The sequence below is a fragment of the Urocampus carinirostris genome, chromosome 8 (genome assembly GCF_059441175.1).
Source record: "Urocampus carinirostris isolate Australia breed hairy pipefish chromosome 8, RoL_Ucar_1.0, whole genome shotgun sequence".
NCBI classification, from domain to species: Eukaryota; Metazoa; Chordata; class Actinopteri; order Syngnathiformes; family Syngnathidae; genus Urocampus; species Urocampus carinirostris.
Window position 1 is genome coordinate 42449743 of NC_142356.1, and position 21363 is coordinate 42471105.

Sequence of the window (21363 nt, forward strand, 5' to 3'; positions counted from 1 at the left end):
ACTATTACATATAATATCCATCCATCCATCCATTATCTGGACCTCTTATCCTCAGTAGGGTCGCGAGGGTGCTGTAGGCCATCCCTGCTATTTTCGGGCAGTGGGCAGGAGACACCCTGAACCAGTTGCCAGCCAGTAGCATGGCACATAGAGACAGAAAACTTACTCACTCATTCACACCTCGGGACAATTTGAACCGGCAAATTAACCTGACATGCATGATTTGGGAATTTGGGAGGAAACCTGACTGCCCGGAGGAAACCCATGCAAGCACGGGGAGAACGTGCAAACTCCACACAGGAAGGTTCGATCTCATGACCTCAGAACTGTCGCACATGCGCTAACCACTGCGCTGTCGTGCCGCCTCATGTATAATTGTTTTATTTATTTTTTAGCCTTTTTTTTTTTTTTTTACGGACACTCTTTTATTTTAAATGTTTTTCCCGGAGTGCCATGTCCAATGTTGTTGCATACACAGGGCTCATGCGAGTGCTTTAAAGCCTTGAAAATGCATTAATTTTAATGTCGTGTTTTCAAGGATTGAAAAGTGCTTGAAATTTGGGTGAAGTACTTGTTTTTGCCTGAAATTGTTGCCATGTTCCTCAACAAGTCCGCTTAATATGACGCCGACAATGCTCTCTGCCTATGCTATTCTTCTTCCCTCCAACAACTATACCTGGCATTAGTTTGTACGGCATTGTCCTATAAAGCGTCACCGACCCCTACGGGTAAGCCCAAGAGCACAGGTGCATGCTACACCTAAACAGAACACTAAGAAATGTGTATTAGTGCAGGGATAAGGACATTTAGTATGGCCGCTCTAAAAAAATGAATGTTGCGTTTTCCAGTGTCCAAACTGTAACAGAAGGAACTTGCAACTGAAGATGTAAGCTAGAGATTACGATCTTTTTACTCAACACTTATATGGGAAGAGATTTGTCTCAAAGATAGATATATTAGTGATTTACTCAAGATTTATAAATCATCTCTCCATAAAGATGGAAAATTGCATATGTAAATTGCAGATATATTTGTATTTCAGCAAAATACATGAGTCACACTTTATTCTTTCTTTTAATGTTACTGGAGAAATTTGAAAACCGCCTTTGAAAGTCCCTAAAAAGTGCTTGAATTTGGCCATGAAAAAGGTGTTCGAACCTCTCATACAAGTTGCACCACATTGATATTAATGAGAATTGAGACTATTGTATTCTCCTGAATACTTTCCAGTCCTTCTACTCATCACTTGTGAAGAATCCAGAGCCGTACGGCGTCATCTTTCCTCATCCGGCTCACCTGTACCATCAAAGCCACATGCAGGCCATGGCCCAGTCCCACGGCGCTGCGAACCCGTCGCACGGACAGCTGGAACCAGTGGATTTGTCTCTGAGCAAACGTCCGTCATCCTCTTCTTCTTCTTCTTCCTCCCCTCGACACTCGACCGCCTCCTCTCCTGTTTCTTCTCGCAGCACGCCCCCGTCCCCTTTCTGCGATGCCTCCCCACGTCTTTCGCCCCCTAACGCTTTGCCCGTCGGCTCATTATCGTACCCTGCCATGGTGGCTCCCCTAATGGGTGCCGGTTCAGGCGTCATCCAGAGCTCGGGGGTAATGGTCTCACCGGTAATGGTGCCCCTGTCCGTCCTGTACCCCTCGCCTCTCCACCTGCACCAGCCGATCATGGTAAGCCCGCCCCTTAGGACGGATGAGGAGCTTCTTCGTCGTAGGAGCAGAGAACACAAGACAGGTGAGTCATCATTTTCATACCATATTTTTCAAGTATAAGTCACAGTATTTTTCATGGTTTGGTTGTATGTGAAATTATTAACACGTTATTATATCATTGACTTTTACATTTTTACTACCGGTACATCATTTCACATGTTATTTTCACTCAAAACCGCAAGAGGGTGATCTAGGCCTGTGTTGATAATCTCAACCTAGCCGTATTGTGTTGAAAAATGCCGCCCACTTTCCCTAGCATATGTAATTCAAGCAAACGACACTAAAACTATGTTGTATCCAACTTTTAGGGAAATGTAATACAACAGTAATGCATTGAGCATTTGCACCTTGTATAGAAATCACTTTTGAGCAAGTTGAAAATATTTACTTTGGCGAAATTACACCACCTTTTCTTACCGATTGGGACATGAACATTCAGAAGATAAGGCGTCATTTCGCTAAAGTAATATTTTTAAGTTACTTAAATGATCATAGGTCGAGAAATTTCCATTTCTTTTACATAGTCACCACAAGGTCACCACCATGTTTGTCTGTCATCTTGCTGCTACACTGTGCTCTGTGGTACTGTTTTTTGTTTACATTAGACAATACAGTGCCATCTAGTTGTCGAATATTACACACTGGGGCTATAACCAACAACCACAATAACTAGCTGGCTTCCAATCACTTTTATTTCTTTCCAGTTCAATCAAAGTTTTCGGAGGGGCGAAGCGACGGCCATGACCTGCACAACCTCATCAAAAGCGAACCTCTTCCGGAGCTCATTCACGAGCACCACAGCAGCCGCGATGGAAAGTCCTCCGTCATCAGGATACCGCACGAATACGAGTAAGTTGAAAGCTGTTTTGTTCTTTTATGCGCATTAAAATAGTGACTAACCAACATAAAACGCCCCTAAAAAAAATTAAACATGGTAAATAATTTACTATAAGATCATGCCTTTGTCGGCAGTGTGCTGCGGAAATTTTTTATCAAAGTTTCATCTTTTCCACATGCAACATGCAATACATAGGGCACATTATAAATAACCGATATCATCAGAAACAAATAGCAGCAGGTTTTCTTTTGTTTGAATTTTTGAAAAAAATAGAAATATATGTTGTTGTTTTTTTTTAAAAAATGCACAGTATAGCTGGAATCTAAATAGAGCAGTTTTGCATTTATTCGGCAGAAGCCTGATGGATAGAAGAGGGTAGGGCAGGGAGAAAGTTCTGAGTCCTGACAGCTTGATGGAAAAAGCTTTCCTTTAGCTTGCTGGTTCTGGCTCTGAGAGACTGCAGTTTTTTTCCCTGTCAGCAGTGGGTTCTAAGAGGCTTGAGATGGGTGGGAGGGGTCACCTGCAATCTTGGTGGCCTTGCAGTCTAGGCGCGAGTTGTAGGTGTGCTTAAAATGACCTAAATTAGAATACTTATCTGCCATATAAGACAACGTTTCAAAATTTTTGCTGCATTACCTTGTTGCAAAAATGATCTCAGCAGAGTTAACAGGTAGATCATTTTGAAAACCAATTTTGTTTGAAGAGGACATTTTAGTTTACAATCCAAAAATTTAAGAAATAGTTTCTTTTTACTTTCCTGGAAAAAAGGCAAAAAAGAATATATTTTATTTGTATTCAGTTTTACATCTGAACCAATTTACCACACTATACATGCTCGACAATGCCCTCTAGCGGCCGGAGAGAGCATTTTGTTTGCATCTATTTTAAAAGATAAATAAATCGTACGTTATGATAGAAATTACTTGGGCAATTGCTTCTTTTTTGACATACTCAGAAATGTATGTTGAGCCAGATTAAATAATCCAACAAGCTGGACCAGGCCTGAAGGCTGTTGGTTTGACACACCTGTTCTAGATGATGGAGTACATCAGGTCTAAGTGTGGGTTACAATGGCTTAAGATGCATTCACTGTGTAACAACCCAAATACATTTTATAGACAAATACATTAATTAATTAATATGTTTTGTAATAACAGAAATAGTGCATTCAAAACTCATCCAGTGACAGACGTTTCTCTCAAATAGGAAGTGTCCTTGCCAGCCAATTTTTACTGTTTTGACTCATTGTCGAAGCCCTACAGAAAAATTAGCTCTGTAGCTAAATAGGATTAGAAAGAAAGCTTCAACGCTCGTCTTTCATTTGTAAAAGAATATTTTTCAACCAGCTGTAGTCAATAACAGTTGAACATTACTAAATTTCTTGAAAAAAATCGCTTCCAAAAAAGCATCTGAGAAAAACAACTTTTTGTTAAAAGATGCATTTCAAGCATAACTTTCGCTTTGGTGCTTTTTCTTTTATATATTTGTGAAACCTCCAATATGTAAACAATGCTTTCCATAAACACAAGGGCACTTTACTTGCAATGTAATTTATTGCAAGAACACTGAACTTATGCATGAACTTTGCAAGAATTTTTCAGCCCCCGACTTTTCTGGTTGAAGGTATCACATATTTCGGGTCGTTGTCGCGATCGCAAATGTTCATAAAACGTCATCTCTCGCTGTCTCAACGATGACGAAGGGACTTTGTCATCTTTTTTAAAAAGAATGAAGCTGTGAAGTGTTACCCACATACTGCCATACAGTGTCATACGGTGAAGACAGGAAGCCGAAACAAGGCACTAAGTGTGTCAACAAAGGTGATTGTTCATACTGAAATCATTTCCAGAGGCTTGATACTTACTGATTAGCAGTGCCAAAGATTTTTTTTTTTTTACCCTTTTGTCATTCAGGGACAATGCTTTTGAAAAATAGCACTGAATGATTAAATGTGTTTTTAAATGTATTATGATGAATGTAAAATATTTCAAAATGATCTAAATCTCATAATCACCACTTTTCCACTTCCTGTTCCCTCTTTCGTAACAGCCCCTCTCCTCGGCCTCATTTTTGTTTCCTGTGTTTTCTCAAGTGCTTGTCATCTGCCCGCCCCATGTCAATTCTGCTTCCTTTTGTCCTCGTTCCTCGGACTTTCGTTCACTTACATCTTTTTTCATTCTTCATCCTTTCGTCCCCCCTTTAATAGATAGATAGATAGATAGATACTTTGTTCATCCCTGACGGGAAATTCACATTTCCAGCAGCATCCCTGAGCTGAGAACAATCGAGAACAATCGAAAATAACACGGGAGCTGCTGGAGTGGCTGCCATTCGTGACGGCGCCGGAAGAAAAGATTCAATTTGAATCATGTACAAACAAACAAACAATTGAATCATGTACAAACAAACAAACAAACAAAATATTCATGTTTCAATAAGTGGAGTGTTAATAAAATAGGGGGAAAATAATTTCTGATACTGATATAACCAGGTAAAACTAATTTTAAGTTACCTGTCCAAATGAATGTTGTGCCATCTCACCTTTCCCACTCTCTCTCCTCTCACCTTTCCCACTCTCTCTCCTGCAGTTGACTTGCTGCTGCTCGCTCCTGAAACTAATACTTACCTCTTTGTGTATTGTGCAGTCCCTTCTCAAAAATCGTAATGAAGATAAAAATGTTGCCATTCAAATAAAATAATTAATACAAGTAAATATGCCAATACTGCTGAAAAACTACATTAGGCAAATGCAATGTTTATCATAGCTAGAGTCACAAGTTTTTTGCAGGAAATGTAGCTCATTTTAAGTGTAATTATTTTTATTTTATTTCATATGTAATGTTAATGATGTCTGTATATTGTCTGTTGATGTCCTTGCAACATCCATTGGTCATCCTGGAAGGGGGATTACACCTCTTATTGCGGCCCCTTTTCAAAGTTTCTTCATTTTCCTCAATCTGAGGTTTTTGAGTTTTTCCTTGCCCTCATGTAGGTTTCAGGTCAAGGGATGAGTAATGGTAGTCTGTGCAGCCCTATGAGACTTTTGGTGATTAAGGGCGAAGCAGTACAAATCAACATGACTTGGCTTTACGGCATGTATCGTTTTACACAGTCTACACAAACACAGTCCATCAGTCCATAACTCTTTGGGGGTAAGAAAAAACACTTTTGACCTTCATGGGAGATTAAACAACATAATGCCCTTCTTTATAGAAAACTGTTTGCAAATTGTTGATATACATCCATTTCCTATAACCACACAGGACAAACATAATTTAAAACTCCAACTAGATTAGCGTTGTGCTTTCTGGTGCACAGACGAGCGTGGTAGGGTCATGGCGGGCGTGGCCGATCTGGCCCGGCCTCTCCAAAGTCCTCTAAGCCTAGTCAACAACACGTATGTGAAATATAGGTCAGGTTGTTCCTGGGATGAGTGCGTGTGTTTGTGCTTGTGTCTGGTTAACTGTGCATTCCTTTGCAGTGGACCGATGTGAAAGATTCGTATTTCAACACCCCGTGTCTGCTTTTTAACTGTCGCTTCATCACACTGTTGTGCACATATACATGCATGTATGAACACATGCAACTGCACACAGGAGTGTTAATGTAGAGAGGACGTTTCTTCAAATTTTGAATTTAAGTTAAAATTGCATCTATTTTTTTCTTTTTTTAAATGAACCAAAATTATGAGACATTAGCTTATTAACTACTCCTGAGCAACCTAACTAAAAAAAAAAAATTAATTCCTTCGCCTGAAATCCCAATCCAAGACATAGCCAAAGTAAATTGAATGCTGTTCTTGAACCAACTGGAGAATATGGATGGTTTTGGTTTCTTTTGAAATTTAAGACTCTGAGGTTGTGTCCCAACCTCAAATAATCACTGAAAGTGCTACTAACAGTAATCTGAGTTACACCACAGAAATAGAAGAATTGGAAGATTTTACTTCTTGCCTGATCTTCTTTTGCCATTAAATGCTTGCAGATGAGTGTAGCATGGTCCTCTTAGCTGGAAAACAGGTCAGACAATAGCTCGAAGCCTTACCTGGTACCTTGTCAAATTGGATCACAATCTGAAAAACTAAACATTGTATTTTACACATTTTTCTAATATTAAGTTTTGGCGTTTCCAAAAGTAGCCATTTGGAGACAACCAGTTTGCAACTCTAAAACCTCTGTAAATACCTATCTTACTTTGGCAATTTTTTTAGACATTTTGTAAAAGTTGTAAGCGGTTGAATTCTCTGCGCTTTCCTATCACTATTGTGGAAATTTGCGCGTAAAAATGAATCACTGGTGGCATTACACAGACTTATTTATATCTTTATATATTTTACACTCAACACGTTATATTGGGTATTTATGTATTCAAGTCAGTCAAGTCAAGTCATGCTTATTTTGTATAGCCCTTAATCACAAGAGTCTCAAAGGGCTGCACAGATCAAAGACTATTGCAAACTATTATTACAAACTATTATGACACATTCTATTTCTTTTACTTTATTATTTTATTTTCAACTCAAGGATACTGCTGGAAGTGTATTTTTTTTCCCTACAGGGATAAATAAAGTATCTCTCTCTCTCTCTCTCTCTCTCTCTCTCTCTCTCTCTCTCTCTCTCTCTCTCTCTCTCTCTATCTATCTATCTATCTATCTATCTATCTATCTATCTATCTATCTATCTATCTATCTATCTATCTATCTATCTATCTATCTATCTATCTATCTATCTATCTATCTATCTATCTATCTATCTATCTATCTATATATCTATATATCTATATATATATATATATATCTTATTTCAGGGTCTGATTTAAATACAACAGGGACATCTTCATATCCATTTATTCAGAATTTCATTGGCTAACCAATTTGTCAATCATTATTTGAATCGGTCACTGCTGGCTGAAGTTATTCATGGATAAAGGAGGCGTTAATCTTTTTTTATCAATAGAGGCCCGTGTAAGCTAATGCGCGCTGTGGATCGTCAAACAAAGGCTGCTCTAGGCTGAAAATTTGTCAATCAAAAGTTCAAAGGCTAGCAGCCTATAAAAAATAATTGTACTCGGCAGTTTATTTGTAAACAGGAATTATGGAGCTAAACAGACAGCTAGCAACAAGGAACGTCCATCAATGCAGAGAAGCGTTTCAGCTTTAACTTTGACATAACTTTTAAAAAATAAACTTACTCTCTCAACTGCTGATGTAGTAGTAGTGTTTGTATTATTCTAAAAACAAAGTAGAATAAAATTAAAGCTTTCATGAAAAAAAAAGGAAAAAAATGCTAAATTCAAAACATGTTTTTTTTTAAGTTAATAAAAAGACATGGCATGGCACTTAAGATCGACTTAGGTAAAAGATAAAATGGAGGTCACATAGAAGCCACATTAAAACATTTGATCTTAAAAATTATCTAAAGTAATCATGGCCATAATTAAAATAGTTTTACCTGCCAAACTAAGGGCTCATTAGTCAACTTCATTTATTGGACTCGTGCTCTGTACTTCACCTATTTTTAAACAAAGTATGATGAAATAAAACCAAAGGTGTGGTTAACTGGAAAAAGCTGGAGCTATTTTTCTTTTTCTTTTTTCTGACTTCCTGTTAGTCAGGCAATATCTACTGAAGCTTCGCTGGCTGCCAAATAACTGTTCTGTCATTTCAACATTCTGCAAAGGAGGTTGTAGTCACGCACATGTAATCACAACGCCTTCTACTGGCTAAAAAGTAATTGATTGCTTGATTTTTTTCCCCTCCCTCTCTTAATCAAATACAAGGTTGCAATTCATTCATAATCATCAACATTAATTTACCCTTGAGAAAACAGAACGGGGGGGGGGGGGGGGGGGATGGTTCTTGGGGCAGAGGGCATTTGGGGTTTGACAGGAAAAAAACTGGACCAAAAAAAAACATTTCACTTTAATCAGATCATGTAAACAGTTACCATTGCAAGGTATTATATGTCTAATGAATCACATCTTATCATTATTCAAAGAAAAGAAAATTATATCCATCCATTATCTGCTCCTCTTATCCTTGGTAGGGTCGCGGGGGTGCTGGAGCCCATACCAGCCATCTTCGGGCAGTGGGCAGGGGAGACCCTGAACTGGTTGCCACCCGGTCACAGAAGAAAATTATAATGAACAGTTAATATGAAGTCGGATAATAAATGCAGGATTATATTTTCTCATCACACCATTTGATTCAACATAATATCACACACCAAATTAGACTAAAACAATTTTGATGAATGTATGTATATAGGTATTTGTTTCTCTGTTTGTATGTTTTGATATTTTTTTATTCAACCAGGTTTGAATGTGAACAATAAGAATTTGTACATGAAAGGTCAAAATCACTTGGCATTTCAAGTATGATTCATTAATATAACCTTGAATTGCTTTTTAATTTCTCTTGAAGATGTGGAGCAGGGTTCGTATGGGTACTTGACCTAATTGAAAATGCTTACATTTTAATGTTGTGTTTTCAAGGTTTGACAAGTGCTTGCCGTGTTCTCAACAAATCTGACTCGATAGACCACGCATTAAATGAAGGAAAAATAAACAAGTCTGCTTAAAATGATGCCGACTTTGCTCTCTGGCGGCTTCGCTTTTCCATTGCATTTATTTCTTTGTTATTAACAGCAGCTGGCGTTGGTTTGTACGGCATCGTCTTATGAAGCGTCATCACCCCCTACGGGTCATGCTAAAATATATTTACACATGTATTCTTCAGATCTACAAGTGTATTTGTGATTTACTCAAGAGCTAAAAATCACATGTCTTAATAACGAGGGTTAAAAAATCATATGTCTTAATAACGAGGGTTAATATCTAATCAAATTGTCTAACTTTAGGAGTTTTGCCTATATGAATAGGTTATGTGTATATGCTCTATAAGTATTAACTACATTGGGTGTTTTTTAGGGGCAACATCCCTTCAGTGATCGTCCATTCGGCCTCTCAGCATCCTCTTCCTGCTGATTCTCCGGACACGCTGAAGAAACGAAGAATCCATCGCTGTGATTTTTCCGGTTGCAACAAAGTCTACACCAAAAGTTCACACCTCAAAGCGCACCGCAGGACGCACACCGGTAAGCTTTTGTGACGCAGCCCGCTAAAAAAAACTTTTAACATGTTCTATAAACTCATTATCACGTTTTACATCATACACCCATTTAATAATCAATTCAGAAATTATAAATTATGTTACATGGTTTAAATCACGATGCAGTGAACCCTCATTATAACACGTTTCACTTTTCACGTTCTGGCTACTTCACTTGCATAGTGCATTGTTCTGCATTCTGATTGGCTTAACCGTCCCTCTGCTACTTCTCTAACTGTGCGTCTGTAACAGGGGTTGGGAACCATATGACCCAAAGAGCCATAAAAGCAAACATATTTAGATTTTTTCTTAAGAGAGAGACCCATTATCTATAAACTATATATATATATATATATATATATATATATATATATATATATATATCCCGCGACCCTACTGAGGATAAGCGGTGCAGTTAATGAGATGAGATATATGTATATGTATATATATATGTATATATATATATATATATATATATATATACATATACATATACACACTTCATGTGATTAAGGGCTATAAAAATAAACATGACTTCACTTGCCTCGGTGATGCTTCGCATGTACCAAAATTGGGATCTAATCACCCAACGTTAGAACTCCACTGAGAATTGTGCAACACTTGACTTTTATCTCCAAGCCAAATATACCTGCTTGCAGGCCATATGTTCCTGACCCCTGTTCTATAACGTTTCAGTTTATTTTGTAATGGAAATATGAGATTTAATTTACCTTTGGTGAGACATGACTTGACCTGGTACAGTGGAGTTAGTGGGTGGAGGCAGAGGGGTGAGGAGTCGGCAGATTAGTCATTATTTTAAAACTTCCACTTGCAAGGATTGTCATGTCCTTGGTTAATGTCCTTGCTTCAATCACCTTCGAATTTCTAATAAAGTCAAGATTGTCGATAGATTACAGCCATGCAATTTAGAGAGGTACCGTATTTTCCGCACTATAGGGCGCACCGGGTTATAGGGCGCACCCCCCAAAAATAGTTTCTGGTCCTATATCTTCCATAGATAAGGCGCACCGAATTATAAGGCGCTACAATGGGAACGTCGACAAAACAGTCAGGTGATTCAGTCAAACTTATTACCCCCTTAACATTCCCAAATCTTGCAAAGAAGCAAATACGTGTCGTAGACACGTGCGGATGCGGTGTCCGTACGATGTCACTCAAATGCATCGTTTCAAATATCATTCAGAACGTTAAAGTCTTGGGATTCAAGAAATGCCAACCATTCCTTAGTTTCTATTTTCTTTTTCGCTCGCAACTTAACTGTGCATATGACAATAAACACTTGGAATTGAGTTTAATTTAAAAATAGACATCCATTCCATCCATTATCTGCACCGCTTATCACAGAAACATCGAGTTCAGTCTGAAACAAGATACTGGGAAAATACAGTTTATCCGGAAAGTATTCACAGCGCTTTACTTTTTCCACATTTTGTTATGTTACAGCCTCATTCCAAATTGTATTTATTCTACACAAAATACTCCATTATGACAATGTGAAAAAGTTTTTTTTTTACTTTTTTTGAATTAATTAAAAATAGAAAACTAAGAAATCACATTTACATAAGTATTCACAGCCTTTGCCATGAAGCTCAAAATTGAGCTCAGGTGCATCTTTTTTCCACTGATCATCCTTGAGATCTTTCTACAGCTTAAATGGAGTCCACCTGCAGTGAATTCAGTTGATTGGACATGATTTGGAAAGGCACACACCTGTCTATATAAGGTCCCACAGTTGAGTGTGCATGTCAGAGCACAAACACCAAGCATGAAGTCAAAAGAACTGTCTGTAGACCTGCGAGACAGGATTGTCTTGAGGCACAAATCTGGGGAAGGATACAGAAAAATTTCTGCTGCTTTGAAGGTCCCAATGAGCACAGTGGCCTCCATTATTCGTAAATGGAAGACATTTGGAACCACCAGGACTCTTCCTAGAGCTGGCCGGCCTTCTAAACTGAGCGATCGGGGAAGAAGGGCCTTAGTCAGGGAGGTGACCAAGAACCCGATGGTCACTCTGTCAGAGCTCCAGCGTTCCGCTGTGGAGAGAGGAGAGCCTTCCAGAAGGACAACCATATCTGCAGCAATCCACCAATCAGGCCTGTATGGTAGAGTGGCCAGACGAAAGACACTCCTTAGTAAAAGGAACATGGAAGCCCGTCTGGAATTTGCCAAAAAGCACCTGGATGACTCTCAGACCATGAGAAACAAAATTCTCTGGTCTGTTGAGACAAAGATTGAACTCTTTGGTGTGAATGCCAGGCGCCATGTTTGGAGGAAACCAGCCACAGCTCATCACCAGGCCAATACCATCCCTACAGTGAAGCATGGTGGTGGCAGCATCATGCTGTGGGGATGTTTTTCAGCAGCAGGAACTGGCAGAGTAGTCAGGATAGAAGGAAAAATGAATGCAGCAATATATAGAGATATCCTGGATAAAAACCTGCTCCAGAGCGCTCTTGACCTCAGGCTGGGGCGAAGGTTCATTTTTCAGCAGGACAACGACCCAAAGCACATAGCCAAGATTTCAAAAGATTGGCTTCAGAACCACTCCGTGAATGTCCTGGAGTGTCCCAGCCAGAGTCCAGACTTGAATCCGATCAAACATCTCTGGAGAGGTCTGAAAATGGCTGTGCACAAACGTCTCCCATCCAACCTGATTGAGCTTGAGACTTATTGCAAAGAAGAATGGGCAAAACTGCCTAAAGATAAGTGTGCTAAACTTGTGGGATCATATTCAAAAAGACTTGAGGCTGTATTTGCTGCCAAAGGTGGATCAACAAAGTATTAAGCAAAGGTTGTGAATACTTATGTAAATGTGATTTCTTAGTTTTCTATTTTTGATAAATTCAAAAAAAGTTAAAAAAAAAAAAACTTTTTCACATTGTCACAATGGAGTATTTTGTGTAGAATTTTGAGATAAGAGATTAAATTAATACAATTTGGAATGAGGCGGTAACATAACAAAATGTGGAAAAAGTGAAGCACTGTGATTACTTTCCGGATGCACTGTATATAGCCAGGGTAGCTCACCGAAGTCGTTGTGTTCATAATAATGTGCAGCCGTGGTCCTCTTATATCCGTGAGTTTAGTAAATCCAGGAGAATAAAATATTTACAAATACAGAAAAGTAAAAAAATGCTTTCTGTATGCCGTCAAACCACGTGCTATACTCATTTATCTTTTTCGGCCAATTGCAGGCTTTGTTTTGCCGCTTCAGCCAATGCCAGCCTGTAAATGATTAAAAGGATCTGCCCCTTGACCTCCGAATAACTTTAGCCAATAGTGATCGATTCAACTGATGATTGACACATCTTTTTCGGCCAATTGCAGGTTTTGTTTTACAGTTTAAGGCAATACCAGCCTGTAAATGATAAAAAGGATCCGCCCCTTGACCTCCGAATAACTTTAGCCAATAGTGATCGATTCAAATGATGATTGACACATTGGTTAGCCAATGAAACGCCGGTAAATAAGTCCCAGCATACACCGCGGACTACTTGGCGTTCGGGGGAAAATCTAGTCGGCGGCTGCAAGTTAGTTTGAAGACTTTGCGATTTAATATTGATCCATAAATAATGCGCACTGTATTATAAGGCGCATGGTCAGCTTTTGAAAAAAATTAAGACTTTTAGGTGCGCCTTATAGTGCGGAAAATACGGTACATTCCGTGTGCCTTGTTATTTGTTTATAATGTCAAGCTTTGTTACCATTGTTTTCCTCACTTCTACCTTTAACATCACTGTAGGTCTTGGGACCTATAGCTAATAAATCAAAATACTGTATTTTTGTATTGTACTCGCAATGTCTCTACGAAGCACACAAATTTAAGAACTGAATGAAAAAATAATAATGCACTGTGGGAAGTTGTTCAGTCAACAGCGTATCTGAATTTTCATTATGCCATGATGCCTATGCCGTGATGCTTACCAAAAGCAGAATAGAATTTTCTTTGACTTTGACGAATGGCAGGGCAGGTGTCTTAAAAATGTGACGTGTCATACGCACCAACTCTGCAAAGTCTGAATTTTGTAAACTTCTGGGCCTGTAAAATCATTTGTTGCATATTTTCATTCATTGGGTAAATGCCGTTAAAAGGGGGCGATAAAACATTGTATTCCGCACTGTAAAGCAAAAATGCCGCAAACTTAGACGCCTTATTCCGGGGACGCTGTATCCCGGGGTCTACGATGCTTAAAATGGGCTAAATTGTCAGATTTTCTTTATAATGTATGTTGAAAGGAAGAAAGTTCTGTATTTGTGGATTTATTTGTTTATTCCTATTCTTCTCCTCCTTACTCTATAGAAATAATATGGTCCATAAAACCCGTAAAAAAAATGAATTTTCACATGTCAGTTTGTGTGTGCGCAGGTGAGAAACCGTATAAGTGCATGTGGGAAGGCTGCACGTGGAAATTCGCCCGCTCGGACGAGTTGACCCGTCACTTTCGCAAGCACACAGGAGTCAAACCTTTCCAGTGTCCCGACTGCGAGCGCAGCTTCTCCCGCTCTGATCATTTGGCCTTGCACAAGAAACGACACTTGCTAGTGTGAAACTTTAGCAACTCCATCAACATCGGACTGTACCACTTGGACTTTGGGGGGTGTACATTTTGGACTTCAATGTGTGGACTGGACTATGCTTTGAGGTTTTTGTTTTTAAAACCCGAATATGGCTAGTATCCTACTGATACAAACCTCGGAATCATTCACCGCTTGTTGCCTTTTTGCTCAATAGGGAAAACGGGAATGCAGTGTCTCAGCTGGTTTGAGAGTGCTGCCCCCCTGTGGCCTTATGAAACGCGCGCGCGCACACACACACACTCACGAACTGAAAACATTTTGACCATTTCGTCCTTAGCAATGATTATCCCATTTCCTCTACTACACGGCGGATCGGATTATAAGGCGCAGTCCCAACTAAATAGTTAATATATAAATAGTATATATATATATATATATATTGTAATATATAAGGTGCATGTAATTAAAGCTACAGTGAGAGTTAGGTTGCATAACAACTATACACATTTCTATTAAAATAATTTATTTCATACAACATAAATTAACATTTGGTTTCACCACTAAAATTAATTTTAACAACAAACATTTCATGTTAATCTCAAGAGGGCTCTTGATGACTAATCTATAAGTTTTTTAACGGCAGAACAGTTACCGTATGCAGTATCTTTTAATTGTAACTTTGCATTTCCAATTTTATCTACTGTATTGTCAGGTATAAACAGAGCACCGGATTACCCTAAAAAATTGTCTTTTTGTGAAATATTTTTCATAAATAAGGTGCACTAGACTGTAAGGCGCATGGAATTAAAGCTACATTTAAGAGCTAGGTTTCATAAAAAATGAATACATTTGAATTAAACAAATTTATTTCATAAAACATAAATGAATAATTTGACATTTGGTTTCACCACTGAAAATAGTTTTAGCGGCAAACATTTAACATGTTAAGAACAAGAGGGCACTCAAATGCCACTCTAACAAGTAAAAAAATATGATTTTTGCAGTTTATCAAAGCCAATGCTTTGACAGCTGAATGAAAAAGTATGTTAGCCCTTAATTCTGAATCTTACCGGGTGTCTTTTATAGTGGGCAGAGCCGATTTAAGACGCTCATTAGTGATTGGGATCTCACCTGACTTTCATTGTTTGATGAAAGAAGAGTCTCCTTAAGCAGAAGTTCAGCTACTTATTCCTCACCCTCATTGAAATATGGAAACATATAAATATTTGGATGGTTGACAAAATCACATTTGATGGTGATTTAATGCAGAAATGTGAGAAATTCCAAAAGGGTTCACGTCATGGTTTGTAGCACTGTGCAATTGCATGGACCTTAACATGATTTCAAAGTTGTGGAAGAAATGATCAAATTGTTTTCCTTCCATTTATGCCCCACAAACTAACTTTACATATAAGTCGACACTATGTGCCGTTGCCTTAAATAACCAGCAAACGGTGAGCTGTTCCACAGGTTGTCGCTTTTTTGTTCACAAACTGCCCCTTTAAGTTGACACCTCTGCAATGCACCTTTAGAGGAACACAATACAGCAAAAAGTGCACTAAAACAATATTTTTGTTAGTTTTTATTGTGAAATTCGTTGCATGTGGGGCATTATTGTTTCGTTGAAGACGAAATTCCCATTTTTTAAACCATAAAAAATTATAAAGTAGACCCCTGGGATATGACATTAATCTATTCTGATAGTGAAGTGAAATTGTCTAATGGCGAGGTATTGAGACCCATTGTAATGAACTAATGTTAAATTGTATATACAGATTAAACGTAAGCAACAAAATAGTATAAAGGAAGTAACATACACATTGATATAATCAAATGAATAGTGAATACATAAATATATATATAAATGTAAAGGAAATATGAAATATGATTTACCTTTGGCGTCACATGATTCAAGCTGAAAAAGTGGGGTTAAAGGGTGGATACAGAGGCGGAGTAGACGGCAGATTCAGATTAAAATTAATTTTAAAACCTCTACTTGCGAGGATTGTCATGATGTTAGAAGACTTTGTCATTTGAATCACTTCTTTATTTGTAATAATTGTCCCGATTGGCAATTGGTTAACTTAGTGTGTTTAACGATAAGTGTGCCTTCTTCCCATTTCTTATCTCAAGTTTCGTTTCCATGGTTATCATGTATCCATTTCTCCCTTTGCCATCACTGAAGGTCTTGGGACCTAAAGCTAATAAATTCAATACTGTATTTTTGTATCATACTCCCAATGTCTCTAAGAATCACACTTTCCAAACTGAATGAAAAAAAAAATAATGCATTGCCTAAAAAATTAAAATTTGTTACAAAGAGATGTTTAACTCAACAAAGAGGAAAAAAGACATTGTGGAGGGAGCGTCCAATATATCTGCATTTTCATGATGCCGTCATGTGAAAAAGCATTTTACATATTGTGGACCAACAGCAAACGGGCCTTTCAGAAACTAATTTCTCACCGGTTTATGCATGAATATTAACACGTTTTTGGACAATTTTGTTTAAGAATCTGCAGTAGATGCCGTATAGTGGGGCTGAAAAAACTTATTTCACACCGTAACGTGAAAACATCTCAACAGTAGGTTGTGTACTATAAGGTCTCCTTAAAAAGTTGAAAGTTAAATATTTTTTTATTACGAATGCATTAAAAATGCCTAACTGAGTTCAAAGAGCCCTTATTCTTTATTTTTTTATCGCACCTGTCTACTTTTATTTTAATTTAATTAGGCCTTTTCAGGGCAGAATAAACCCTCAAAAAGATGAAAAAGAAGAATATATTCAAACGTGTCCAAGAGACACGCAAAACATGTGTAACTCTGCTGCCTGGCTTAAAATTATGATTGCAGACGTTTTCAAATGATGCACCCCACCTTTAAGGTGGTGACGCCGTAACCCCGGGGGTCTACTATATTTCTTTATGAATAGGAAAAAAAACTATTTGATGCAATTGAAGCTTGTTTCCTTCACTATTTCAATGTTCCATCCTAATCTTATTTCTTGTTACAGCCCCACGAGATCAAAGAGAAAAATCAGTTGTCTGTGTGTGTGTGTGTGTGTGTGTGTGTGTGTGTGTGTGTGTGTGTGTGTGTGTGTGTGTGTGTGTGTGTGTGTGTTTTGATGGTTCTACGCATGCGTGCACTTTACAGAGTCAAAAATCAGCATTCCCGAAAATCAAACATTTATTTCCTCACAAACTACCCGAATGTAGCAGCTTAACAGATTAGCATTTTCTCAATTTTGTTTGTCTCCATATGTAAATTGTAATATATATATATATATATATATATATATATATATATATATATATATATATATCTATTCATATATATTTTGTAATTTCTTAGACTGAAAGGGCAGTTACTGTTTCTTTTAATTATTATTAAGCATGATTTTGATACCTGTAATAATCAGAGATATTAAACATTTGTGTAATGTGTCCATTATGAACCTTTTAATCTATGTCGTTAATTCAAAGGGAAGTGTTAAACTGTGAACGGAGCTGTACAGATTTGTTTGCAAATTTCCCATTATTCTTTTGAAAACGAATTATTCAAACCACTCAATAAACGTAATATTTTCAGAATGGTGGTCGTTTCTGTCCTGGGCCTCAGTATGTGATTTATGTACAGGGTATGTACGGGAAAAATGCTAGAATTTTAAGGTTGTGTTTTCAAAGTCAGTAAAATGCTTGAATTTTGGTTGAAGTCTTTGGAAAATGCTTGAAATGATTTCCTTTGCTATGTTTACTGGCAGTCTGACTCGATAAACCACACATGTAAATGAAGAAAACTTTGCTTCAGTCCTAATTCGAGTTGTCATGTGAAGCGTTGCTCCCCCTTACTGTTGCATTCAAGAAGACTGGTTTGACAGACTAGTCATGGGAATTCCAGCTCTTTTTCGAGAAGCGGCTCTTCCGACTCAGCTCACTGAGAAGAGTCGGATCTTTTGGCACCCAAACTGCCTTTAGGACTTTTTTATAGATAGTGTTAAGTTTTAAATATTAAAATGTACCGTTTACCAAATTGTTCTAATTAGTTATCTGACTCCATTAACCAAACACAACCTACGTTCACCTAACAATCGCGCTCGTTTCTTGATGGAAAAGATGAACAAGAGACCGGCATTTCTACACGGGGGCAGATTTAATTTCTTAAACAATTTAACTAAGTGAACTCCATCGAATATGGCCGAATTAGCCGAATTAGTGTTGCTCGAGTGTAGCGACCCTCTTTCATGCACGACACAAGGTTTCACAATCTCTGGGTTTATTGCCTGCATTCAGTAAACAAAACAATACAAAAGTCAGGGGCCTCTGTTCATGACTGCAATTATCTTCAGCGCTTACAAATTCACTTAAGCTACGGCAAGCAGACAACATGCGAGCACATTAATAATGAAACTTCGATAATAACAATGAACATAACTTTCCCACGTACCTGCATTCAGTAAACAAAACAATACAAAAGTCAGGGGCCTCTGTTCACGACTGCAATTATCTAAAATATTAAGGATACAAAAGAACGGGTCATCACTCAACAGGCCGCACCTCGTGGCGTGTTTGCATCAAAACACGTTGCATCTTCATTTCAAGCTGTATTGCTTTACTTCTTATTTAGTGCTTTTTTTAATATACATCATTTAGCACAACTTATATATCTTTATATACAAAAATAATTTGCGAAAGCAGCTCATATGTCTAGCAAAATATGCATTTTTTTATCCAACAGATATTGGGCACATCTTACCTTCAGCGCTTACAAATTCACTTAAGCTACGGCAAGCGCTGAAGCCCATAAAGTGCCAAACGAAAAAAACAGTCGCAGACGCCCATGACTTAACAACTGAATGAGGTACCGGTATATTAACAGTAATACAACAAAAACACAGATTTTGTGGGAATTCAAAAAAACATTCAAAACAATCAAATTTCAACTCTGTTACACGAGTCTCTGTCAAGCCTCCTCTGAAGTTCTCAGCCTTCTTCTCTCTGCCCATGTCTTTTCCGCAAGCTGGTGTGCCGGCTCCTCCCATGGAAAGGGAGGAGCCGTATATATATAAATTTATATATATATATATATATATATATATATATATATATTATATATATATAGTCCTCAATACGAACCGACGAAGAATATTTCACACGAAGGAGAGTGCGCCCTTTAAAACAGTGCGGCAAGTGTGTGTGGAAATACAGCACAATAATGACCTTTGTCATTTTGATATTGACTACCGGCAAGCGATGCATGAACTTCATCTAGATTCTTCTTGTTTTTTCTTTTCTCCGCTCCGGACTCTTGTTGCCGTTTCGAGGCCATGTTCGCACAGTTGTTCACAAAATTGCGAATGAGGCATAACCTAACATACAACTGGGAGTGGAGGGGAGCACCATGAGACTGGAGATAGGCTGGGCCACAAAGCAGATTCACCCCTTTTCTCAGGAAATTTCATTTATGCTGCTTTTGTATTGTTTAACCATATTAGCGCATATTATTAACACTTTAACAACTTTACACTTTTTTTTCATGACCCTGATTTCTTTTGGTGCCCTCCTGGGCACTTGATGCCTTAAACATTGTGTGTTATGTGCATTTGCGGGGCTACAGCCCTGGTTTACAGGCTTTCAAGTATTGATCATTATTTTTAAGCAATAAGAATGGTATGAGAATTTATTCATGTATTCAACAAATGTATTTATTGGCATTTTTATTGATGTTTTTAAAGAAGATACAGCAAACTAAATACAAATTTATGGGTTCTATTCAGCAAATGAGCAAAAAAATTGTGTTTTTTTTAGCTAGGTATTCAGCTACATTTTTAGCTTTGTAGCTAGCTACCTTCATAACCTTTTGGCTCTTTAGCAAGCAACCTAGCTAGCTTTTTTGCATTGTATCTTGCTAAAATATAGAAGAAGAATAGAATTTACTTTTATTGTCATTCTTTGTAAACATGCACACAGAACGAAATGTCGATATACCTGACCCGTACAGTTAAACTGTAGCGAGCTGATGCAGCCACAGCCAAACAGGGAGCATCCGTTTTAGTCGTTAGGTGACCAAACCCACCAGATCCAACCCTTAATGCTGAGTGAAGGCAATGAGTACCAATGTTGTAAGTCTTAGGTATGACTCGACCAAACCAGCGACCTCCCAGTCTCAGAGCGGGCGCCCTACCATCTAGGCTACCGAGCTATGATATTTTTTGCTCGTTATCAAGCTAAATTTTGGCCTCTATTCTAGCTATCTAGCCTGATTAAAAAAAACGAACTAGTTATTTTGTTGTACTCTTTTAGCTAGCTTGTCCCAATGTAATTACTGATTATATGATTGGCTGGCAACCAGTTCAGGGTGTCCCCTGCCCAGATGGCTGGGATGGGCTCCAGCCCCCCCGCGACCCTAATGAGGATAAGCGGTACGGCTGATGAGATGAGATGAGATGATTTAAATATGATTATATGAAGTTAGAAATGACTGAAAACATATTTAAATTCCAACAGATATCAATGTATTCTAGTTATTAAAAGCTGTGCTACAAGTGGCTTAGTCATACTTAACTGGACAGTCGGTTTCAGGAGTGGTTAGGTGTCATTTCATAATAGGTACCTGGTGCCTGAGGGATATATACTGGGTTACACCTGGATTTCAACTATATACAGTGAGTTTAACCGGGATTCGAACCGGAGAGCCCTTCCATTCTAGATAAGAATCAGCCCAACGAAGTTGCACAGGACTGGACGATTTTATCCCTTTCTTACGTTGTATTACCCTCCTGTGGGGTCAAAGTCAAATCACTGAAAAACCGCAAACCAAAATGTATCAATCATTATATTTTACATTAGAATGTAGCAGATTAACAGATACGTATTTATCATTTTGTTAAAATTTTTGTTTGAAAATATTCCATTAAAAAGTGCGATCAAAAAACGCCCACAGACATCCAAACTTTACTTTATTGACGAGATGTTATTGTTTCATTATCCCGAAATAATTACACACAAAACGTGCAAAATGTACGCAAGCCCAGTAATAGGCTTTAGACACAGAGTTTATTCTAGATTATCTTGAACGGTTATACTCTTTGCTACGATCGTTGAGGAAGGTTTTGGGAACTTTCTTGCCACTAGTTGTTACTCTTTGGCTTGAGGGCTAG

General features: G+C 38.0%; 1 protein-coding gene across 2 annotated transcripts in view; it reads left to right on the forward strand.

Moving 5' to 3' along the window:
• klf3 (Kruppel like factor 3 (basic)) overlaps nucleotides 1–17527 on the forward strand; it is a 37939-nt gene extending 20412 nt beyond the window's left edge. Inside the window, exons 3-6 of one of the 2 annotated variants that reach the window (XM_088342770.1) lie at nucleotides 1231–1744; nucleotides 2427–2571; nucleotides 9488–9654; nucleotides 14041–17527. In XM_088342770.1, the coding sequence (XP_088198896.1) occupies nucleotides 1231–1744; nucleotides 2427–2571; nucleotides 9488–9654; nucleotides 14041–14237 (1023 nt within the window). In that variant the 3' untranslated portion in view covers nucleotides 14238–17527. The remainder of the gene's footprint in view (nucleotides 1–1230; nucleotides 1745–2426; nucleotides 2572–9487; nucleotides 9655–14040) is intronic. The other variant, XM_088342771.1, reaches the window with a different exon arrangement.
• The last annotated feature ends 3836 nt before the right edge of the window (nucleotides 17528–21363 follow it).